Source organism: Ranitomeya imitator, chromosome 6, assembly GCF_032444005.1.
Source record: "Ranitomeya imitator isolate aRanImi1 chromosome 6, aRanImi1.pri, whole genome shotgun sequence".
Lineage (NCBI taxonomy): Eukaryota > Metazoa > Chordata > Amphibia > Anura > Dendrobatidae > Ranitomeya > Ranitomeya imitator.
In genome coordinates this window covers 452024041-452050000 of record NC_091287.1, presented here as the reverse complement: position 1 = coordinate 452050000, position 25960 = coordinate 452024041, and the positions used below count along the sequence as shown (strand labels likewise).

Sequence of the window (25960 nt, the reverse complement as noted above, 5' to 3'; positions counted from 1 at the left end):
GTGGCTTTGTTGTGACATAATTTTCATTAGAACACTTCATATCCTATTCTATGTATTACATTTGCCAGTTTGCACTTAGGGTTGTTTAAATCATCCTTTACAATCCATGCTAACTAATTGTGTCTAGTAGATCACACTTGCCCAGTGTCTGCTTTTGTTTTTAGTTGAGATTCTCCCTGTTTGTCATTTTATTGTTATTCATTGTAATGTTTAAATAAAGTGTTTTCCATTTTATTTTATTTTCTTTTGTATGCCCTTTTTTCCCCTACACACATGGGGAATTATGTTCTATAATTAAGCCATACTTGCATCATCACCCATTCCACTGAAGTAATGGTCTCCTGACTCCGTAACTCATGTCTGGGGTTAAACAGTTTTTAACTTGGACGGTGCCAAGATCAACTGTCCAGGCTGGGAACCACTGAGGAATGAGCTGTGAATGCAGCCTCAGTGAATAGTGGTGTCATCGAGGTTACCCTGAACTGTGATGACCTCGGTGAACTCAGGACTGCAGCGTGATATTTTTTCCCATGGCGCTCACGCTGACATTGGCTGTGAACTCCCAGGACTTTTCTGATGGCACTGCGAGCATGAGAACTTTCTCATGTTAGCGGTGACATCAGTCAGGTCATAGGAGTTCAACGCGAGATACTAAGCAGCGGTAGCACAAGCTGCTCAATGTCTCTGCTAGGTGGACAGGTAAGGAATATTGTGGTTTACTATTTTAATTCTGTTACAGGAGATCATTGCTTCTGTGGACTGAGCGATGATGTGAGTCTGGTTAGATTCATTAAAGGGAACCTGTCACCCCAAAAAGATGAGCTGCGGCCACCGGCATCAGGAGCTTACCTACAGCATTCTGTAATGCTGTAGATAAGCCCCAAAGTAACCTGAAAAGATGAGAAAAACAGGTTATATTATACTCACTCAGGAGCGGTCCCCTTGCGGTCAAAGTCCGATGGGCGTCGCGCTCCTGTCTGGGGCCTAGTATCTTCTTACGATGACGTCGTCTTCTTGTCTTCATGCCGCAGCTCGGCGCAGGCGTACTTTGTCTGCCCTGTTGAGGGCAGAGCAAAGTACTGCAGTGTGCAGGGGCCAGGAAAGATCAGAGAGGCCTGGCGCCAGCGCACTGCAGTACTTTGCTCTGCCCTCAACAGGGCAGACAAAGTACGCCTGCGCCGGAGCTGCGGCGTGAAGACAAGAAGATGACGTCATCGTAAGAAGATAGGAGGCCCTGGACCAGACCGCGACTCCCATCGGACCCGGACCGCAGCGGGACCACCTGTGGGTGAGTATAATATAACCTGCTTTTCTCACCTTTCAGGTTACATCGTGGGCTTATCTACAGCATTACAGAATGCCGTAGGTAAGCCCCTGATGCCGGTTGCCGCAGCTTATCTTCAATTTTTGGGGTAAGAGGTTCCCTTTTAAGGAGTCTGTGTCATTCTTTCAATTAAAGGACTTTATTCTGGATGTGTTTTTATTTACAAGACACCTTTCCATTACTAAGTGATGGGCTTGATGTCACTGGACAACATAAAGGTGACATCAACCCCACAAATATGAACCCCACTTGCTACCGCTATAGGGCAAGTGGGAAGAGTCAGGCAAAGCACCAGAATTGGTCCATCTAATAGATGCGCCTTTTCTGGGGTGGCTGCGGGCTGCTATTTTTAGGCTGGGGGGCCAATATCCATGGCCCCTTACTGGCCTGAGAATACCAGCCCCCAGCTGTCAGCTACTTATTATTTTTTAATTATAATTATTATAGCACCATTTATTCCATGGCGCTTTACATGGGAAATGGGATGTACATAACAAAAACAAATACAATAATCTTGAACAAAATGAGTCGACTGGCACAGGAAGAGAGAGGACCCTGTCCGTGAGGGCTCAGATGGGTGAGGATACAGAAGGTGAGGGTTGAGCTGGTTGTGCAGCGGTACAGTGGATCGGTGTTTATGGTTGGTTGTAAGCTTATCAGAAGAGGAAGGTCTTCAGGTTCCTTTTGAAGGTTTCCATAGTGGGAGAGAGCCTGATATATTGGGGTAGAGAGTTGCAGAGTAGGGAAAAATCTCGACAAAATGTAAAAAAAAAATTAAAAAGTAAATAAAAATTTTAAAAAAAGTAAAAATCTTGTTGATAAAAATTTATTTAGAATGATTTAAAAAAGTGTGTGGACCCTATATTCTTGATAACCAACCTTGCTGAAGCTGACAGCTGAGGGTTACAGCCCACAGCTGTCAGTTTTGCCTGGCTGGTTATCAAAAATACAGGGGAACCCGCATACATTTTTAAAAATTATTGAGAGCACAATTGATGGGTCAATTGATGCCACTTTTCCTGGTGCCTGTTCCTAATTTTAGCTGTTTTGGCAACTTTTTTACCCCCTGAAGGTGTTTTCTATGTATTTGGTTTTCCCTCCTATTGAAGTCAATGGGGTTTGGGTATGTTCGATGAACAGCGGGATATTTGCCGATCCAAACCGAAACTCTAGTCTTGATGCATATTTTGGAGGGGAACTGTTAAGTGTTGAGTTCCTGCTGCTGCGCAGGGGGAATCTCGAACCATATCCGCTGCGGTTTACCATTTTTCTCTAGCCGCAGTGGAACCTGCTCAGCAGAGACGTCAGTCCCAGCGCCTGGCTTGGACAGATACTGCATGTTTGGTTACTGCTGCCCGTACAGGTTCAGCCATTATAACCAGTACTGTTCGGCGGTGAGCAGGCGCTCCTGGGACTAAGTCCTGCTTTTCTCCTTCTGAGCATGCCCAAGGGAAGACCTCTCATTGGAGGTCGGGGGTCACACACTCATGTCCTGTAGCAGCTCCTATTGGTCCACTAGGAAGATCCTGGAGAGCTACAACTATAAAAGGTTCGCATGGCCGCACGGCCATGCGCTAGTATCATTTGTGTTTGGTTGTTGCCAGTGGATACGCTACCACTCAGTTTACATGTGTTGGGTGTGAGCTAGCGTCAGTGGGGGCAATTAGCCTTGGTTTAGCATCTGGTTCCTTCACGTGTGCGGTTAGCACAGAAGAGTCCCAGAGCAAGCACAACCCTAGTTAGGGTATTATTCTCTGTGTACAGTGCGACTCTGTGAGGCAACAGATCTCGCTTTCATTTCACACGGGGTGAAGTTTAACCCACGTGTGAGCTCAGTGTCCATCCGCCATTACTTTGCAGCAGGTATCTCTGCACGGTGGACCCTGGGCTGCGAACGCACCTCGTATCAATCTCTCTATTACTTGGTGCGTTCCGCTAGCCCTAACAGGAGCCTTCTTCTTCTTGATTTAATTACAGTTATGTAGTCTTTTATTTACTAACCATACCCATTTGTAGTTTTGTTTTGGAAATAAGAATATTGTATAGTTAATTAAAAGCCACGCACTATTGTTATAAAGTAAAAGCTGCCACCAGCGGCACCATGAATGGTTAAGCTTTGTTATGACCACAGTCTGCTAGTCGGTGAAGTTTTCCCAGTTGGCACATGCTGACAGCTTCCAGTAGATGAATTAGCTGTGCAGTGAAGTGGCTTCTACTGAGATTATCATGTTCCTGGCGATGCACGTCATTAATATATTTATAAAAGAGACCTGTTTGTTGTGTAACTGAATGAGCACACTGATAAGTGTATCGTGCAGACTGCCCCGGGTGAACCTGCATTTAGTAATTAGGAAAAAGGTGCAGTCTGAGTTACATGGAGTTGGTCCCAACTTTCAGTCTTGAGAACATACATCAATTTTGTCCAGTTTATTGACCCTTCTCAGTATATTTTGCTAGATACCGTGTATGTGTGTGGGGGTGTATATCATATAGGTTATAGGCAGGTGTGCAAAGCAAAAATGCTGCAAAGTAAGTATGCTTTAAAAAACCAAAGTGTTAACAGTTTATTTTTTTTTATCAATTAGCAAAGTGCAACGTGAATGAACAAAAGAAATACCATTAATGGGATTTTCCCCCAAACAAAATTTATTTTAATCAGTAGATTTGCGAATAAAAATAAGTTCCGTAATTGGAGGTGTTTAAAATAAAATGTTCCTGTGCTGAGATAAAAAGCTGCATGTAAAATGTGTTTTATTGATTTTGACTAGGCTCATGCTGATGGTGTGACTTTTACTTGTGTGGATGTACCCTTCTGCTTTAGAGTTGACTTAGTAGACACTGAATAGATACTTTAAAACCCAACTCCAGTATTTTTTTTCTAGCTCTGTCCTGTCCCTAGTAATATACTGTACTTACTAGCCGTTGTCTTCTTCTCATCATGGCTTTGTTCCGATCATGCCCTGCCATCTTGTGACCGAAACTTCTGTGTGACCGGAAGTCAAAGGTAGCAGTCATAATCTCTCAATGTTAGTCTATAAGAGCCTAAGGCTACTTTCACACTAGCATCGGATTCGGCCAGTCGCATTGCGTCGGGCCGAGATTCCAATGCTAGCGTTTGTTGTGCCGCACAACGGGTGCAGCGGATGCATTTCTCCGGCGCATCCGCTGCCCCATTGTGAGGTGCGGGGAGGTGGGGGCGGAGTTCCGGCCGCGCATGCGCGGTCTGAAAAAGCAGTCCGTCGGCTGCAAAAAATGTTACATTTAATGTTTTTTGCTCCCGGCGGTCCGCCACAACACGGCGCAACCGTCGCAAGACGATTGCAACGTGTGTCAATACGTTGTAATGCGTCGGTAATGCAACTCTATGGGGCAAAAAGCATCCTGCAAACAACTTTGCAGGATGCGTTTTTTCCCCTAAACGATGCATTGCGACGTATTAAAAAAAACACCAGTGTAAAAATAACCTTATTCTGGCCTCGTTCTTACTCTCATAGACTTACATTGAGAAGTGAACGCCGGCTCGCCTAGCAAACACTCGAGCCATTCGGCAGGTCACATCCAGCAGAAGACAACTGGAGCTGAGTAGTGGCGCGGCGCGTAGTGGCTGGTTAGTGTATTACTAGGAACAGGGAACTTTACACTAGTGACAACATTCTGGTGCTGAAATGAAACAAATACCAGAGTGGCGCTTTAATGTAGCGTAGATAAACCTACACTTAAGTAGCCATTTGAGTACAGTGTAAGACCCCTGAACTCCTCAGTCCATAGGAGATGTAATAGGAGTCCTAGGGGTTACATGAAGCCTCCACAGTAACCAATGGCTTACAGGCTCGTGTATTATTTTTCCTGTAGCAATCTGTACCAATCTTAGAGTTGCTTGAAGTTAGAATGGAAATATTCTCCCACAGTGGAAGTATTCCTAGGGCAGCAGAATATCTCTGATTTGCAGCATCTGCCATCTGAGAGGCTGTGATCATAGCTAGTAGTTTTCCCCAAAAATCTCTGCAAAACCAACGATAAAATTATAACAATATGGTAATATGTCTAGACAGATTCAGACATCTTTTTGTAATTAATCACATTGTTATTAAGTCTTCATTATTATATGGTTTTGCATGCTATGTTTTTTTTAAGGAGTTTCAGAGTAATTAAATATAAATTCTTTACATTTCTTTAGTGCCCAGATCTATTGAGCACCCGAAATGGGACTGGCGGACAAAGCCAGAAAGTCGAGATTTTGATGAGTTAAACCACATTCTTCAGGAAAGCAAAAAACTGGGGAAAGCTCTGGAGAATCTGTCAAGGAGTAAGTCACAAACAGATGTGTAACATGCAAAGTTGGTAAATACAAAATTTGTGCTAATATGATAAATCTCTTTTCCTCATCAATTCATGATAATGATCCTAAATGTCATTTCCCCACATTTGTACAATGGGAAACAGTATATAATGAGTGTGGCTTTACAGTGTACATCAGAGGTCACCAACTTTTCAAAGAGTCCCATTAAGCTCTGAGGGAGGGTTGTGAGCCACGTCCAGCTCTCGCCCCCCTCACAGTACTGGCAATCACAGCCCCCATTATGGGTATAATGATAACCAAAGCTTTTCCACAGAAATCATCCCGAAGCAGAAAACCAAGATCCAGGGGTTCTCAGATAACCGTCATTCAGTATTCTCCCAACAAACTTAAAGCACCTCCTCTGACCGGTTGTATCATCCTGTCTACAGCTTAATATGCTTTAATTATCTCTAAACCCCTGTGACCATTACATATGCATTCAGATCTGCTCTTCTGTGCAGGGCTACTCACAAAATTCACCATTTTCAGATGTTCTCTCTTTGCCTGTTTGGTAGACCTGGAGCTCATGCACTAAGCTGGTAGACAGTCGTGAGCTACAGGTTGGGGACCCCTGGTGTACATATTTCCCATTAAATTATTTCTAGGGTAACTTGTTTCTTTTTACAAAACGTGAGAGATATTGCATGGTTTAACTAATATTTTTTTAAACTTGTTTTTTTTTCCCACAGGTATTGCTGTTTCAGATGAATTGGAACAGGTATTTTTTTAAATACTTTTGTTGTAGTATTATTTTCACTATTTCTATGTTTTTGAAATGCATGTAAAACCAAGGGTGTAGCTAAAAGTTAATAGGCCCTGGAGACCCTCTAATGATAGCAGCCAGTGCTTCATGCATGAAATCCCTGGATTGGGCAGTCAGTGTCTGATACATGATGCCCCTAGATCGGGAAGTCAGTGTCTGATACATGCTGCTCCTAGATTGGGCAGCCGGTGCCTGATACATGGTGCACCTGGATTGGGCAGCCGTTGCCTGATACATGCTGCTTCTGGATCGGGCAGCCGGTGCCTGACTCATGCTGCTTCTGGATCTGGCAGCCGGTGCCTGACACATGCTGCTTCTGGATCAGGCAGCTGGTGCCTGATGCATGCTGCTCCTGGATCAGGCAGCTGGTGCCTGATTCATTCTGCTCCTGGATCGGGCAGCCGGTGCCTGATGCATGCTGCTCCTGGATCAGGCAGCTGGTGCCTGATGCATGCTGCTCCTGGATCAGGCAGCAGGTGCCAGATGCATGCTACTCCTGGATCAGGCAGCCGGTGCCTGACACATGCTGCTCCTGGATCGGGCAGCCAGTGCCTGACACATGCTGCTCCTGGATCAGGCAGCCAGTGCCTGATACATGCTGCTCCTGGATAGGGCAGCCGGTGCCTGATACATGCTGCTCCTGAATCGGGAAGCCGGTGCCTGATTCATTCTGCTCCTGGATCGGGCAGCCGGTGCCTGATGCGTGCTGCTCCTGGATCAGGCAGCTGGTGCCTGATACATGCTGCTCCTGGATCGGGAAGCCGGTGCCTGATGCATGCTGCTCCTGGATCAGGCAGCTGGTGCCTGATGCATGCTGCTCCTGGATCAGGCAGCAGGTGCCAGATGCATGCTACTCCTGGATCAGGCAGCCGGTGCCTGACACATGCTGCTCCTGGATTGGGCAGCCGGTGCCTGATACATGCTGCTCCTGGATCGGGAAGCCGGTGCCTGATACATGCTGCCCCTGGATCGGCAGCCAGTGCCTGATACATGCTGCCCCTGGATAGGGCAGCCAGTGCCTAATGCATGCTGCACTTGGATCGGGCAGCCATTTCCTGATGCATACTGCCTACATTGGGCAGCATGGATCAGCTGTCAGGTTTCCTTTAATGTCAGTATTCCTAGTAGCCTAGGGCAGAGAATGGGTTATATATTATATGTAAATAAATAAAATGGCAGCAACTGTTAAACCCCCCCTACCAAAAACAACAACAACAAAAAAAGCACTACTCACTTCTTCTTCCCCCGGTGATCAAGAGCAAAAGTTCTGGCGGCCCGTCCGAGCTTTACTTATGAGCAGCCATCATGTGACCCTTTCAGCCAATCAATAGCTGCAGTGTTTCCATTGTACTTTATAAGCATCACAGCCCAGAGCAGAGCTATGTTGCCAGTAGTACAGCATGTGGCCGACGAGCTATGGACACAGGTTTGTATAGTTATAAGGTTATACTGAGGTTTGTCACTGACCTGCAACCTCAGTCCCATACTTCAACCTTTACCATCCCTGTTTTTAACGATATTATACGTTATCACTAAAATAAATTCTCCATTTTTTGTATCTTAAGGACACACGAGCATTTAACTCCTCACTTCTGAGACCCTGCGTGATTGGAGAATGGGTGGGACGGGAAGACAATGACGTTGACCCTTTAGCTTCAGAAATGATACAAACTCCTGTACCAAGAAATAAGAATGAACAATGTGAAGGGGATGAAGGCAGCGCAAGTCCTGCTGGGAGGTCGGTATCCCTGCACAACGCTTACAGCTAGCGCATATATCCTCAGTCTTAAAGGCAATGAATATCACATGCTGCAATTATTGAATTTAAAGGGATTGTCTAGATGTTATAAAGAGGCTGGATAATACATGCTCTTCCAGTGTTGAGGCTCCAGTGTTCCTTCGACAGTCTTTCTTTACATGGCAGGAGATGAGAACCTGCATGTTACATTAGTAACCTTCAGAGCGATAACGCTGGAGAAGAAGGGGAATGGCAAGTCTACCGAGTAAAATATATTATGTTATCATATTACATCGTAATGAGTCAACTTGTCATTTGGGGATACCGGTAATGGCGGCCTTTTCCTGGTATCACCTCTAGAAAATGAGAAGGAAGAAGCCGTTGTAATTGAGAAATTATGGAATTTAAAGAAGCAAACAAATAGATTTTATCAACTTGACTATATGAGTTACATCAAGTAAAAGATGTTTATTTGCCATGGATGGTTTGTTTTATTTTACTTGAATTATTTGAATTTCTTGATATAAGCTGTGTATATTGTATGGTGCCAGGAGCTGATACTTAGTGCCAACCCACAGCAATTGCCACCGTATGTAAAGTAAGCGTGAAAACAAAATGTAAAATAGCATTAGTTAGAACAAAAAATGCCAGAAATAAAGAATCATTTCAATTTTGAAAAAGTCACGAAAAATGTAAAACACATATTTTATATGTTTACTCATTAAGACGCATGCATCAAAATACAGGATAACCCCTTCCTAAAGTGTGATATGCATATACTGTAAGTGTATATCCTTGGTAGAGCGTCTGGAGAGGACTTGCATCTCAAAGACAATGCCTTCAAAGAGAATGTTATCAGAAAACAACCTATTGTTTGTTTTCACTTTAAATGTTGGCAATTTTATTTTTCATAGACACAATTTCTATTAAAAAAAAAAGTAATTTTGCAATTTTCACCCTCACCACTGCAGCTGTTTTAGACAATCTTGCCTTTCAGGAAGAGTTTTCAGATGGTTCATTACTATCACAGGCAGAATTATAATGACAGGTAACAAACACCTCTATCATGTCACCTCACCCTCTCTTCTCAATGACCTTCACACATGCTCATTATATTCTATAATACAAAAGATAGGGCCAGAGTCAGTCTATTGCTGCATGTAACAGTGTACTGACATAGAAGGCTGACTGCTCTTAGGCTACGTTCACATTTGCGTTGTTGGACGTTGCGTCAGCGACGCAACGCACAACGCATGCAAAACGCATGCAAAAACGCATTGTTTTGTGACGCATGCATCCATATTTAGCTTGATTTTGGACGCCAAAAAAATGCAACATGCAGCGTCCTCTGCGCCCTGAAGCTTGCGCCAAAAATGACGCATGCATCACAAAACGCAAGACAACGCATGTCCATGCACCCCCATGTTAAATATAGGGGCGCATGATGCATGCGTCGCCGCGGTTGCGCCCAACGCAACGCAAATGTGAACGTAGCTTTAATAGGGATTGCAGGGACTAGGTTTGTTACTTTGTTTAGCAGGGCACAGGGAACCCTGGCCTTTACCCTTTAACCCTGTACTGGAATCTGGACTTATGCATGACTCCCTGGGTTGTGTATAGAGTGGATGATGGCAGAGCCAGTGGAGCAAGATGGCACAGCCATGTTCACACGTTCAGTATTTGGTCAGTATTTTACATCAGTATTTGTAAGCCAAAACTAGGAGTGGGTGAAAAATTGGATGGTGGGTGACGTGTTTGTATTATACTTTTCCTCTTCTGATTTTGGCTTTCAAATACTGATGTAAAATACTGACCAAACACTGAACGTGTGAACGTGGCCTTAAAGATCATGTCCAGGAAGTCAGAGTCAGGGACAAAGTAAAAAGTCCGGGACGACATCAAGTGGATGCCAAGATTAGTGACAGGAATCAGAGAAGAGTAACAGGAATATTAACCAGGGTAAGTACAACCTATAACTGGCAACACAGAGAGTGTGGAGGTGGTCTTGCCCAAGACACTAATTAGATAAACTGTGTTAGAATGGTTGTCCTAGCTTAGGGTACAAGTCTACAGTCACTTTGTGTGACTGCAGACTTGTGAATCCTCACAGTGGGTGACAGTAAGTAGATGTGTGCGGTGTCCCCTAATGTAAGTAATTGAGCGAGGCCTAGTGTAATCAGAATGTGAGCACTCTCAGCATTGGACATTGCTTACAGCTCACAGTGTGTACGATGTGAAGATTCACAAGTCTGCAGTCAAACAGAATGACTGCAGACTTGTAGCTTTAGGCCGGTCAACCCCTTTAAGGTATTAACCCACAAGCTCCCTGCCTATATAGCACTATAAGTTCCAGAAATTCCAGCACTGCTCGTTTGTCACCTCCCTTCATCCACAGAAGTAGTGCTCGCGGGTACAAATATGGATGTTACACTACTAACATGCCTGCGGATTACCTGACAGATGAGGAGCACAGAATTTCTCCAGCGGTAAAACTTGCCAGATTTCTCATTTTTATTTTTAATACAGATTGTGATATGGGGGAAAAAACATTGCCTAAAATTATAGAAAAAAAATACATTTTACATAAGGACCCGATTTAAATAATTGGTAATTTTCTGATGACGGGTTCCCTTTTAAGAACAATTTAACATTAATCTAAATTATGATGTTGATAATCAATAGTAATGACTTCCTTTACAATCACTATAGAAGTTGACTTTTTTTTTTCTTTTAGATAAAAAATATACTGTTTTTACCTATCCCATCCGCCATCTCATTATTTCCCCGGCTGACATGTTTACCAGGTTTATGCAACTATGGATTCATTTTAAATCATTGATACCAGTGACAGGATCATCTTGCGCTTCAGCAAAAACAGAAAATAATACTAAAATACCCCAATGTATCCAAGGTCTTCTTTGAAGGAGAATATTTAATAATGAATTCAAGCACAACACAATTATTGGAGTCTGACTCTAAGGGCTCATCTCCACTTGTGTGAGAAAAAAACGGTCCGATTTACGGACCGAAAAAACTGATGTAACGTCTGCGAGTGCCATGCGAGTGCCATGCGAGTGTCATGCGATTTTTTTATCGCAACATCCGTATGACATCCGTATTGCTGTCCGATTTTTACGCACGGGTCTCCTTTGAAAAGCCGGTAATTCAGCGCAGAGTACAGTAAAATCACAGTGACAGGTTAGATTAGAGTAGATATATACACATAGAATAGGTATATATACATATATATATGTCAGGGAGACACCTATATATATATATATTTATATTTAATGCAGCGCGAGATAGCTTTAAAGCTGGTAATTCAATTACCGGCTTTTGCTTTCTCCTTCACAAACCCGACATGATATGAGACCTGGTTTACATACAGTAAACCATCTCATATCACCATTTTTTTTTGCATATTCCACACTACTAATGTTAGTAGTGTGTATATGCAAAATTTGGGCATTCTAGCTATTATATTTAAGGGTTAAATGGCGGAAAAAATTGGCGTGGGCTCCCGCACAATTTTCTCCGCCAGAGTAGTAAAGCCAGTGACTGAGGGCAGATATTAATAACCTGGAGAGGGTCCATGGTTATTGGCCCCCCCTGGCTAAAAACACCTGTCCCCAGCCACCCCAGAAAAGGCACATCTGGAAGATGCACCTATTCTGGCACTTGGCCACTCTCTTCCCATTCCCGTGTAGCGGTGGGATATGGGGTAATGAAGGGTTAATGCCATCTTGCTATTGTAAGGTGACATTAAGCCTAATTAATAATGGAGAGGCGTCAATTATGACACCTATCCATTATTAATCCAATTGAAAGAAAGGGTTAAAAAAATACACACACACATTATTAAAAATTATTTTAATGAAATAAAAACAAAGGTTGTTGTAATTTCTTATTTAACGCCCAATGCACTCAGTGAAGACCCTCGTTCTGTGACAAAAAAAAAATAATAAACCAACAATATACTTACATTCCACAGATCTGTAAAGTCCAACGATGTAAATCCTTCTGAAGGGGTTAAAACATTTTGCAGCCAGGAGCTTTGCTAATGCAGGCTTCTCCTTGCTGCAAAACCCCGGGGAATGAGTCTAAATATAGATCAATGAGCTATATTTAGCTTCATTTGCGGTGAGGCGCCCTCTGCTGGATGTTCATAGATCGTGGGAACTTACCTAGAAAGCTCCCAGGTTTCCCATTACTGTAAATGAGCGGCCCCACGTGACCGCATACAGGAGAAGCTGCGGCCAGACCAGGAAGCAGCGGCGGCGAGGGAACGAGCCGGGTGAGTATTTTCTGAACAGCGGGGGGCGCACAGGGGGTGGGGGGGCGGGGGGAAGATAAATCTTTATTTTAAACACTATTATTCATATCTTCCCTGCAGCAAACGCTGCTGCAGGGAAGATATGAATCACAGCTTCAACACCAGATGCTGGTACGTGTGGTACCCAGCACGGTGCGTGTGGTACCCAGTGGGCACACGGGCGGCACACGTGTGCCGCACGTGCGCACGGACACACGGACACGGATAACTCCAGTACCGTTTTTGTACGGTACTGGAATTATCTGGACGTGTGAAACTGGCCTAACATAGCAAACAATAATAACAACCTCTTAAATACAGGCTGTAATACACATCACAACCATTGCCTGGCTACAAATATAGCATAAACAACTCCTGACAGAATGTTATAAATCATGTTGGTTTTTTTTGGTTTTTTTATAATGCTAGTTATATTTTGCCTTAGTAAATGTCAATCTGATAGGAAAGTTAAGGAAAGACAGCTGTGTAAAGTGACCACATGGAACAGAAAATCACGTTCCGTGTGCTAAGTAATATTGTATATCAATATTTGATACCATAAAATATGTAATAATCGCAGCCTCTGCACTTTATAAGTGAAATATGTTACAAAAGGTTTGCGTGGCTTTATAGTTATAGTTAACATCAATATCGCAGGTCTATTAGGAAAGAAGAATCCTTTAATTAAAAAGATCTCAAAATATTTTTATTGCAAACCTAAATTCCCAAAAGAAATCGAATTTCCATTCGAAATTCTAGATGAGATCAATATCGGTGGCAGACCACAAGATCAAACATTTGAAGGCTTTGTGTAAAACACTAGAGAAACAATAAAAAGAGAAACAATAAAAAGAGATAAATGAGAGGTTACTAGTCGAATCCTATGAGCGCACATTAATGGGAAAAGCTTGGCAAGGGGATTTAAAAAAACTATTACCCTTCAAATACACGATCACAGCAGAAATAAGAAAGCTTAGACTTTGGTGCAGGTATTGTAATTGCTGAAATAAAGAAATGTATATGTCTGTAGTGAATGCTTGATCTCCATTCTCACATCCCGGAGCACAAAAAGATGTGTTATAATAAGTAAAGATGGAGCAATAAATGATTCTCTGGTAGTATCTATTAATAAAAAGGAGCAACAAATCATTATAGACTAAATAGCTGCAAGTGTTTTTGTGTAAAAGGATTTTTTTGGGTGGGATTAGGGGGGTGAATAGGGCGTAGACATTTCAGCAGGTCCTGTTGAGTAGGCCCCAGTCCATCTTGCTCGTTTATAAGGTTTTGGAGTATGTCTGTGGGAATTTCTGCCCATTTATCCAGAATAGTATTTGTGAGGTCAGACAGTGATACTGGATGAGACGTCCTAGGTTTTAATCTGTATTCTTTATTATCCCAAAAGTGTTCAATGGGGTTGAGGTGAAATCTCCTATTGGGTGGGGGGCAGTCAAGCTTCTTTCACACCAAACTGCCCCAACCATGCCTTACAGACCTTGCTTTGTGCACTCGGCACATTAATGCTGGTACATGGGCAGCACGGTGGATCAGGGGTTAGCTCTGTTGCTTTGCTGCGCGGGATTTTGGGTTTGAATCCCGCCAAAGACAACTTGTGCAAGGAGTTTGTATGTTCTTGCTCGGGTTTCCTCCAGTTTTCTCCCACACGTCACAGACATACTGATAGAGAATTTAGATTGTGATGATGGAAAGCGCTGGGGAATTAGTGGCGCTAGATAAGTGAGATAAATAAGTACAGAAAACGGCTTTCCCCAAACTGTGGCCCTCAAGGATGGAAGCATGCAATTGTCTGCAACTTGTCTTCTGTGCTGAAGCATGAGGCTATGTGCACACGTACAGTTTTTTTCGCGTTTTTTTCACGTTTTTTCGCGCTAAAAACGCTATAAAAACTCATTAAAAATGCATACATTATGCATTCTATCATTTAGAATGCATTCTGCATGTTTTGTGCACATGGATGCGTTTTTTTCCGCGAAAAAAACGCATCGCGGTAAAAAAATGAGCATGTTCATTATTTTTGCGGATTTTCTGCGTTTTTCCCGCAATTCTATGCATTTGGGAAAAACGCACAAAAAACGCACCAAAAACGCATCAAAAACGTGTCAAAATCGCGGTAAAATCGCGGTAAAAACACATGCGGATTTCTGGCAGAAATCTCCGTTTTTTGTCAGGAAAATTTCTGCAAGAAATCCTGACATGTGCACATACCCTTAAAGGGTTTTCCCCACAAACAAAGTACATTTTGATCAATAGATCTTGGGATGATAATAAGTCCCACATTTGAATGTGTTAAAAAATTATACATTCCTTGGCCTGAAGACATCTGTCTGAAGTTAAAATGTGTATCAGTTATTCTTTAAAAAAAATTCTTCAATGTGTATCCCTTATTCTTTTAACTAAATTCTTCTTAACATATTATCTGCCTGTCTGCCACACTCAGTAGCGCTTTTATCAACCCCCTTCTTATAATTATAATCATATTAATATTAATTGTATCACTTAATATTGAGCAGAGTTAGGTATGTTGACACCCCCCTATGTATCGTATGAGCCGGCACACAGCCCCTAACATACAGTATGAGCCCCCACATAGACCCTCTATATACAGCATGAGACTCCCACACAACCACCTATATACAGTATAAGCCCCACATAGCCACTCAACATACATTATGAGGCCCCAAATAACCTCCCATATAAAGTATGAGCCCCCACGTGGCATCCCTATTTATAGTGTGAGCCCCCACATAGCTTCCCTATTTATAGTGTGAGCCCCCACATAGCTTCCCTATTTATAGTGTGAGCCCCACATAGCTTCCCTATTTATAGTGTGAGCCCCCACATAGCTTCCCTGTTTATAGTGTGAGCCCCCACATAGCTTCCCTATTTATAGTGTGAGCCCCCACATAGCTTCCCTATTTATAGTGTGAGCCCCCCACATAGCTTCCCTATTTATAGTGTGAGCCCCCACATAGCTTCCCTATTTATAGTGTGAGCCCCCACATAGCTTCCCTATTTATAGTGTGAGCCCCACATAGCTTCCCTATTTATAGTGTGAGCCCCCACATAGCTTCCCTGTTTATAGTGTGAGCCCCCACATAGCTTCCCTATTTATAGTGTGAGCCCCCACATAGCTTCCCTATTTATAGTGTGAGCCCCCCACATAGCTTCCCTATTTATAGTGTGAGCCCCCACATAGCTTCCCTATTTATAGTGTGAGCCCCCACATAGCTTCCCTATTTATAGTGTGAGCCCCACATAACCTCCCATATAAAGTATGAGCCCCCACATAGCTTCCCTATTTACAGTGTGAGCCCCCACATAGCTTCCCTATTTATAGTGTGAGCCCCACATAACCTCACATATAAAGTATGAGCCCCCACATAGCTTCCCTATTTACAGTGTGAGCCCCCACATAGCTTCCCTATTTATAGTGTGAGCCCCACATAACCTCCCATATAAAGTATGAGCCCCCACATAGCTTCCCTATTTACAGTGTGAGCCCCCACATAGCTTCCCTATTTATAGTGTGAGCCCCACTTAACCTCCTATATACATGCAAACATCCCATACACATCTGAAAAAAACCCCCACACAAACTCATCTTGCTCTCTCGGTCCATAGACTGGACTGGAACAGCCAGAGGGCAGAATTTGCACTTCTCCCGTGTCTGGTCCAGAGGATATCAGATACACTGTTGCTAAGATGAGTATAGGGTTGGTTATTAGGGCCTGAAAAATACACCAGAAATGGCAGCTGAAAAATTAACAATTTAGTGAACGCCATAAAAAGATGCAACACCTATCCATGCAGGATACCCTACCCAGCTGCATGTATACTATATATCAGGGGTGTCAAACTGCATTCCTCGAGGGCCACAAACCATGCGTGTTTTCCAGATTTCCTTAGCATTGCACAAGGTGCTGTAATCATGATGTGTGTAGATGATTAAATTATCACCTGTGCAGTACAAGGAAATCCTGAAAACATGGACCTGTTTGCAGCCCTTGAGGAATGCAGTTTGACACCCCTGCTATATATCTTACAATGTATAGTGTGGTCCATTGTATCCAATTATAATGCTTCTTCCAGTGAATAAATGAAGACAAAAAGCAGTGATCACTTAAAGAGATCCTGTCAGGTCCCTGGGCGCACGATCGGAAGTCTAGAAGATCATGTGCACTGTGCCTCTCTGAAACCGACATACATACTCCCAGCTGAAGAGGATCAATACAGTGTGGGAAAGAAGCCGCGCATATGCGAGGTAAGTATGCCGCTGGCGATTCCCCCGATGCTTGTAGCCTGCTAAGTGGGCCGACTAGTCTGGGGGCAATAAAGCTCCGTCGGCGGGTCAGAGGCCTCATTTATATATTATGAATGGAGTTTAGAATTGCTTTTTCTAAAGATCTGTTTGTGTGTAATGTAACACAGGGACTGTTAGGCAGTGTGTCTATACTGTATATGCAGACACAACTGCTGGGAGTTCTGGGGCGCCGGGGTCCTGACTGGTTCCTTCTAAGCAACTGTCCATTCTCCTGACTAGATAGCTTTCTATATCCCTCATAGATTAGTGCTGGACTGCTTCTGTAAGTGCATCCCCATTTCTTTTAGGGTTTCTTCATGCGTTTTTGCAGTTTTTTTTCCTGCATGTTTTTAAAGGATTGTGCTTTACACTTCGAGCAGAGTGAAAGAGCTTTCTATAATCTCGTGAACCATCAAAGCTTTTTTTAACCCCTTAAGCCCCGAGGGTGGTTTGCACGTTAATGACCGGGCCAATTTTTACAATTCTGACCACTGTCCCTTTATGATGTTATAACTCTGTATCGCTTCAATAGATCTTGGCGATTCTGACAATGTTTTCTCGTGACATATTGTACTTCATGATAGTGGTAAAATTTATTCGATATAACGTGCGTTATTTGTGAAAAAATGGAAATTTGGCGAAAATTTTGAAAATTTTGCAATTTTCCAACTTTTAATTTTTATGCCCTTAAATCACAGAGATATGACACAGAAAATAATTAATAAGTAACATTTTCCACATGTCTACTTTACATCAGCACAATTTTGGAACCAACATTTTTTTTGTTAGGGAGTTATAAGGGTTAAAAGTTGACCAGCAATTTCTCATTTTTACAACACCAATATTTTTTAGGGACCACATCACATTTGAAGTCATTTTGAGGGGTCTATATGATAGAAAATAAGTGTGATACCATTCTAACAACTGCACCCCTCAAGGTGCGTAAAACCACATTCAAGAAGTTTATTAACCCTTCAGGTGTTTTACAGGAATTTTTGGAATGTTTAAATAAAAATGAACATTTAACATTTTTTCACAAAAAATTTACTTCAGCTCCAATTTGTTTTATTTTATCAAGGGTAACAGGAGAAAATGGACCCCAAAAGTTGTTGTACAATTTGTCCTGAGTATGATGATATCCCATATGTGGGAGTAAACCACTCTTTGGGCGCATGGCAGAGCTCGGAATGGAAGGAGCGCCATTTGACATTTCAATGCAAAATTGACTGAAATTGAGATGGGATGCCATGTCGCGTTTGGAGAACCCCTGATGTGCCTAAACATTGAAACCCCCCACATGTGACACCATTTTGGAAAGTAGACCCCCTAATGAACTTTTCTAGATGTGTGGTGAGCACTTTGACCCACCAAGTGCTTCACAGAAGTTTATAATGCAGAGCCGTAAAAATAAAAAATCATATTTTTTCACAAAAATGATCTTTTTGCCCCCAATTTTTTATTTTCCCAAGGGTAAGAGAAGAAATTGGACTGCAAAAGTTGTTGTGCAATTTGTCCTGAATATGCAGATACCCCATATGTGGGTGTAAACGACTGTTTGGGCGCATGGCAGAGCTCAGAAGGGAAGGAGCGCTGTTTGACTTTTCAATGCAAAATTGACTGGAATTGAGATGGTATACCATGTCGCGTTTGGAGAGCCCCTGATGTGCCTAAACATTAAAAACCCCCACAAGTGACACCATTTTGGAAAGTAGACCCCCTAAGAAACTTATCTAGATGTGTTTTGAGAGCTTTGAACCCCCAAGTGTTTCACTACAGTTTATAACGCAGTGCCGTGTAAATATATATTTTTTTTCACAAAAATGATTTTTAGCCCCCAGTTTTGTATTTTTACAAGGGTAACAGGATAAATTGGACCCCAAAAGTTGTTGTCCAATTTGTGCTGAGCACGCTGATACCCGATATGTGGGGGTAAACGACTGTTTGGGCGCATGGCAGAGCTCGGAAGGGAAGGAGCGCCGTTTGACTTTTCAATGCAAAATTGACTGGAATTGAGATGGTACACCATGTCGCATTTGGAGAGCCCCTGATGTGCCTAAACATTAAAACCCCCCACAAGTGACACCATTTTGGAAAGTAGACCCCCTAAGAAACTTATCTAGATGTGTTTTGAGAGCTTTGAACCCCCAAGTGTTTCACTACAGTTTATAACGCAGTGCCGTGAAAATATATTTTTTTTTCACAAAAATGATTTTTTAGCCCCCAGTTTTGTATTTTCACAAGGGTAACAGGATAAATTGGACCCCAAAAGTTGTTGTCCAATTTGTGCTGAGCACGCTGATACCCGATATGTGGGGGTAAACGACTGTTTGGGCGCATGGCAGAGCTCGGAAGGGAAGGAGCGCCGTTTGACTTTTCAATGCAAAATTGACTGGAATTGAGATGGTACACCATGTCGCGTTTGGAGAGCCCCTGATGTGCCTAAACATTAAAACCCCCCTCAAGTGACACCATTTTGGAAAGTAGACCCCCTAAGAAACTTATCTAGATGTGTTTTGAGAGCTTTGAACCCCCAAGTGTTTCACTACAGTTTATAACGTAGTGCCGTGAAAATGTTTTTTTTTCACAAAAATGATTTTTTTAGCCCCCAGTTTTGTATTTTTACAAGGGTAACAGGATAAATTGGACCCGAAAAGTTGTTGTCCAATTTGTGCTGAGTGTGCTGATACCCCATATGTGGGGGGGAACCACTGTTTGGGCGCATGGCAGAGCTCGGAAGGGAAGGAGCGCCATTTGGAATGCAGACTTAGATGGATTGGTCTGCAGGCGTCACGTTGCATTTGCAGAGCCCCTGATGTACCCAAACAGTAGAAACACCCCACACGTGACCCCATATTGGAAACTAGACCTCCAAAGGAACTTATCTAGATGTGTTGTGAGAACTTTGAACTCCCAAGTGTTTCACTACAGTTTACAACGCAGAGCCGTGAAAATAAAAAATCCTTTTTTTCCCACAAAAATGATTTTTAGCCCCCCAAATTTTTATTTTCCCAAGGGTAACAAGAGAACTTGGACCCCAAAAGTTGTTGTCCAATTTGTCCCGAGTACGCTGATACCCTATATGTTTGGGTAAACCCTTGTTTGGGCGCACGGAAGAGCTCGGAAGGGAAGTAGCACTGTTTTACTTTTTCAACGCAGAATTGGCTGGAATTGAGATCGGACGCCAAGTCGCGTTTGGAGAGCCCCTGATGTGCCTAAACAGAGGAAACCCCCAATTCTAACTGAAACCTTAATCTAAATACACCCCTAACCCTAATCCCAACAGTAACCCTAACCACACCCCTTCCCCTGACACAACCCTAACTCTAATCCAAACCCTAATCCCAACCGTAAATGTAATCCAAACCCTAACTTTAGCCTAAATCCTAACTTTAGCCCCAACCCTAACCCTAACTTTAGCCCTAACCCCAACCCTAACTTATCCCCAACCCTAACCCTAACTTTAGCCCCAACCCTAACCCTAACTTTAGCCCCAACCCTAACCCTGATTTTAGCTCCAACCCTAGCCCCAACCCTAAGTCTAGCCCTAACCCTAGCCCAAACCCTAGCCCTAACCTTAGCCCTAACCCTAGCCCTTACCCTAGCCCTAACCCTAGCCCTAACCCTAACCTAGCCCTAACCCTAGCCCTAACCCTAACCCTAGCCCTAACCCTAGCCCTAACCATAGCCCTAACGGGGAAGATGGAAATAAATACATTTTTTTTAATTTTATTATTTTTCCCTAACTAAGGGGGTGATGAAGGGGGGTTTGATTTACTTTTATAGCGTTTTTTATAGCAGATTTTTATGATTGGCAGCTATCACACACTAAAAGACGCTTTTTATTGCAAAATAGTTTTTGCATCTCCACATTTTGAGACCTATAATTTTTCCATAGTTTGATCCACAGAGTCACGTGAGGCCTTGTTTTTTGCGGGACGAGTTGATGTTTTTATTGGTAACATTTTCTGACATGTGACAGTTTTTGATCGCTTTTTATTCCGATTTTTGTGAGGCAGAATGACCAAAAACCAGCTGTTCATGAATTTCTTTTGGGGGAGGCGTTTATACCGTTCCGCATTTGGCAAAATGGACAATGCAGTTTTATTCTTCAGGTCAGTACGATTACAGCGATATCTCATTTATATCATTTTTTTATGTTTTGGCGCTTTTATACGATAAAAACTATTTTATAGAAAAAATAATTATTTTGGCATCGCTTTATTCTCAGGACTATAGCTTTTTTATTTTTTTGCTGATGCTGTATTGCGGCTCGTTTTTTGCGGGACAAGGTTTTCAGCGGTACCATGGTTATTTATATCCGTCTTTTTGATCGCGTGTTATTCCACTTTTTGTTCGGCGGTATGATAATAAAGCGTTGTTTTTTGCCTCGTTTTTTTTTTCTTACGGTGATTACTTAGGGGGTTAACTAGTGGGACAGTTTTATAGGTGGGGTCGTTACGGACGTGGCGATACTAAATATGTGTACTTTTATTGTTTTTTTTTATTTAGATAAAGAAATGTATTTATGGGAATAATTTTTTTTTTCTTTATTCAGGAATTTTTTTTTATATTTTTTTTTTTTACACATGTGGAAATTTTTTTTTTACTTTTTTACTTTGTCCCAGGGGGGGACATCACAGATCGCTGATCTGACAGTTTGCACAGCACTCTGTCAGATCAGCGATCTGACTTACAGGGCTACAGGCTTACCAAGTGCCTGCTCTGAGCAGGCACTTGGTAAGCCAGCTCCCTCCCTGCAGGACCCGGATGCCGCGACCATTTTGGATCCGGGCCTTGCTGCAGGGAGGAAGGTAGGAGACCCTCACAGCAACGCGATCACATCGCGTTGCTGCGGGGGTCTCAGGGAAGACCGCAGGGAGCCCCCTCCCTGCGCGATGCTTCCCTGCACCTCCGGCACACCGCAATCATGTTTGATCGCGGTGTGCTGGGGGTTCATGTGTCGGGAGCGGTCCGTAACCACTCCTGGCACATAGTGTCGGATGTCAACTGCGATGAGCCCGTGAGCGCGGCCGATCGCATATGACGTACTATCCCATCACTGGGAATTAAGTCCCAGGGCACCTTGACGGGATAGTACGTCATATGTGATTAAGGGGTTAAAATCTGCACCGTGTCAATTCTTTCATTGTTTTTCATCCATTCAAATAAATATGAGTAAACAACGCAAGTAAATGGGTGACCTGGACCCATTGAAGCGTCTGATCGACACGAAACGGCCGTCGTCCTCTACTGCACCTGCTCCCCTCCATCCATGTACTACTTGTATTGAATAAAGAAAGGATTGTTTTATTACATCATGGAGTGCCACATATTTTTTCATCGTTGGCAAATACTCAATGTTTGCACATATCTTTACACATACTACCACAGGGAGCTTAATATTATCGGCTAACTGTTTTTTTTTTAGGTTAAAATTGCATTAGCATCAGAACTTTGACCCCCAAAAGATGTATTTGCATCTTATACATTAGTGTGTGAAGCAGCTACCTGCTAAAAACACAGAAAAAAAAATGGTTTGGAACGTTTCTCAACAAAAAGTATTAAAAATCTGCCCAAATTGGTCATGTGTGATTGTGAACTCCTCCATTCATGGCATAAACCTTAATGTTCATGAAAAAAAAGTCTATTGAAGCTTTAGTTTACGGCCTGCAGGATTTGTATCTGCCTTGTGAGGCTGAGAATCACATTGCTCTTCAGCCCAGGTAACACGCAGGATGTCATTTAGGTCCTTCTCCAGATTCTGCAACATTGAATATTTATACTTCACGCAGATGGCATGTCTTCACACATATAGCAAGATTTTATGAGATTTAATACATGAACCCATCTGTTTAGGCCATTTACAAGCTAGGAGAAGGGCCCTAGCCGCTCAGAAGATATAACTGATGTAACTACAGGATTCTTCTAACTCGTGTGTTATAAATACGTCTGCCAATAATGAAATGCATAATGTATGAGGTACAACTGGAGTATTAGAAGTCGCCAAGGAGGGCTGTGATCGCATGAAAACAAGGCCTGTTGCATGCTTACCGGTCACAAAACCCTCGGGTAACTGCCAACATTCTTTCTAGATTATAAAAGCGGTGTACTTATGTTATAATACACTCAGCTGCTGCAGGAACTCTTTTCAAATGGTGATGAAATCTGCATGTGTTGATTGTGGATTTTGAAGTTCATACATTGCTGTGGTTGGAAATGTGGCAAAAGCTGCAACAGACTCGGCTTGCTGCACATTATTAATCTATATACAAATAAGGTTCTTTACCTATTCTATACACTTGCATCGCACAGTACTTAAAGAACTTTTTGGGATGGGATTTTTGATTCTTTTTAAATATGCGCAAAAAAATGGGACATACACAGACAAAAGAGGGTCTCTGTGCAAGAATAGCATATGGGCCATTTGCTGTCTAATAATGCAGCGGCTTATGTGACCGTGACAGGTGCTACTTGCTACTTTGGAGGTAGACGTGGCCCCCCTTTACCTCTTGGACCCCTATGCAACTGCACAGGTTGCACCACTGTTATGTCCGACCATGTCCCCCACAACTCTCATTCCAGTGCTGCCCATTCACCACCAGTCTCTGCTTCCTGCTGTAGCGGTGACGTCCTAGCTCAGGGACACGTAAGCTATTATTGTCTATGGCGGATCTTTGCTGCAGCACGTGATTGACGTCTGCGGTCACATATCCTTGTAGCGGGATGTTATTGCTATAGCAGGGAGCAGAAACAGGCAGAGGACCAGGCATTGGTGGCAAAACAAGCAGTGGGTCATTTTTTTTTAGCTCATTTTGGTCATTTTAAAAAATAAAAATCACTCTCCAGAAACCTTTATAACCAAAAGAGATTTTAATTTTTAACTTTTTTGTTAAAACATCAAATTATTCGAAACAAAAGGGCAGTATTAGCAGCCAGCGCTCTGTTCACTATAGCGCAGGACGTGCGCTCACTTTGTAATACATTATACTGTGTGATTCTGTTTGAACCCCGCGTGGCTTCTGGGTGTAGGTTACACGGTAACTCGAAGAAGTTGTGAAAACCTCCCGCACGATCTAGGCTCTGTAATCCGTCTATGGTCATCATCCTGCTAATGACGTCCATGTACCCGCCACTAATATTATTTTCTTTTCTAGTTTGAAGATGGAGCCAAAGAACAAAGGTCTGAAACAACAGCAGCAGCAACATAAGAAGCTGTTGGCAGCCATGCTTTCTCAAGACTCGTTTGACTCCGTACACAGCACCCCTGCGTCTGTCACAGAGGAAGATATTGATAATGAGGATGATGCAATGGAACTGCTAGGTAACTTACAGCCGCACTCATTTATTTATAATGTGCATAGATAGGAGAGGGATTGAGTCTCTTGTTAAGTGAGTAAAGTCCAGGTTGGGGTCATAGTGTGCTGACTGATCCCTTCTCTCTGATTTGTGCCGGTGTACAAGATGATTTTTTTCTAATGCTGTAAATACTTAATATTGTGATTGGGATCTATAAATTGCAGGCTGACCTTAGAGGTGCGTAATACATGCCATCCTACCTGGTACATCACCTGTCACTGCTGATAATTGTACATTGAGCTTGCACCCCAATCCCTAATTTACTGTCCAAACATATGGAAAGGCAGATGCACAGCATGCTGATACATTACAAAGGGATGTCGTGGTACTCATAATGGTAAGCTATGTATAACCCACCTGTTCAACTGATTGAACTGCTAATCAGTCGTGGGTGCGGAGTTACACAGATTAGATGGACTAGTGTGCACGTGAGACCTAGTCAGGCAGGGATTATCCCCTGCTAAAAAAACGCTGATTGTATTGAAAGTGCAACACACATCCTAGTAAGTGAAACATCACTGGAATCAGGCTCTCTTGCCCTATATTAGAATCATAAAATCATAGAATGTTAGAGTTGGAAGGGACCTCCAGGGTCATCGTGTCAAAGCCGCTGCTCAATGCAGGATTCACTAAACCATCTCAGACAGATGTCTGTCCAGCCACTGTTTGAAGACTTCCATTGAAGGAGGACGCACCACCTTTCGTGGCAGCCTGTTCAACTCATTGATCACCCTCACTTTCAAAAAGTTTTTTTATGCTGCTCTAAGATTAAACAGCAGCAATTTGCTGACAAATGCCCTTTAACATGAATAAAAATGATCTTATTTCATACATACATGTTTCCAAAATACATCACCATATTAGAATATAGTAACCCCTCCACCCCCTGATTTTTTGAACTACTCGTAGTTTTTCACCTATAAATTGTACAATGTATAATGTGTTGCATTCAGGTAAATATTGTGATTCTTGATCAGAGTAAACCATTTTTTCCATCTGCTCACCTACTTTCTCAATGTATATACCACCTTCAGTAATGCAAATACCAAATAACCCATGTTGGCTAAACTATTTTTTTTATTTAACTATCATCCAAGCTTTGCAAAGCTATGACTTTTTATGTTATACTACACGCCCAAATTTTGCTTCCTTTATCCCCAGTCACTATGCTGCAGTGTTGTTTCAATGCCCAGTTCAGTTTCCTTTAGATGCTGCTTAGCACGATTCCTGCATTATAATCGGTCTTTGTGCAGGACTCTCCATGTCTGAGTACCAGGGTGGAGAGCAGAGAGACTCAGACAGGGAAAGTCTTGAAGTAGGGTTGAAGGCGGCTTCTAAAGGAGCAGGAAGAGAAGCTGTAAAATAATCTAATGAAGTACATGATATTACAATATATCATAACTTTGTAATTGCTGGAGAATACAGTAAATAATAAAAAATGTAGTTACTCATTAATAGCTTTTTTACTGTATGACATCTTTAATTCTTCTTCCCGCATTTTGTTATCTGAGCACAGTTCCAAAGGCCATTCACCATTTGTCATGCTGTGACTGTTCATGATTAAGGAAAGGGGCCCTGAATCGTCCCTAGGAATGGGGCCCTAACTATCCCTACTGCCAAAAGTACTTCTAAAGGTGAAGAGGTTTGGGCCACCAGCCTTATTGTTCTCCTAATATTCCCTACGCTGTCCCCTTCCCCTCCCCCAGGATGCCTGGGACAGAAATGCTAATGTATCAACAGTAGTGTTGAGCGATACCTTCCGATATCGGAAAATATCGGTATCGGATAGGATCGGCCGATATTCAAAAAA

The 25960-nt window shown here is 42.6% G+C and overlaps 1 protein-coding gene across 2 annotated transcripts in view; it reads left to right on the top strand.

The window, feature by feature from the left end:
• Positions 1–25960, top strand: part of C6H8orf34 (chromosome 6 C8orf34 homolog) — a 422831-nt gene that overhangs the window by 184049 nt on the left and 212822 nt on the right. For both annotated transcript variants that reach the window (XM_069731465.1, XM_069731463.1), the window contains exons 4-7: positions 5502–5630; positions 6353–6381; positions 7992–8164; positions 23949–24115. In XM_069731465.1, coding sequence (XP_069587566.1) covers positions 5502–5630; positions 6353–6381; positions 7992–8164; positions 23949–24115 — 498 coding nt within the window. The remainder of the gene's footprint in view (positions 1–5501; positions 5631–6352; positions 6382–7991; positions 8165–23948; positions 24116–25960) is intronic.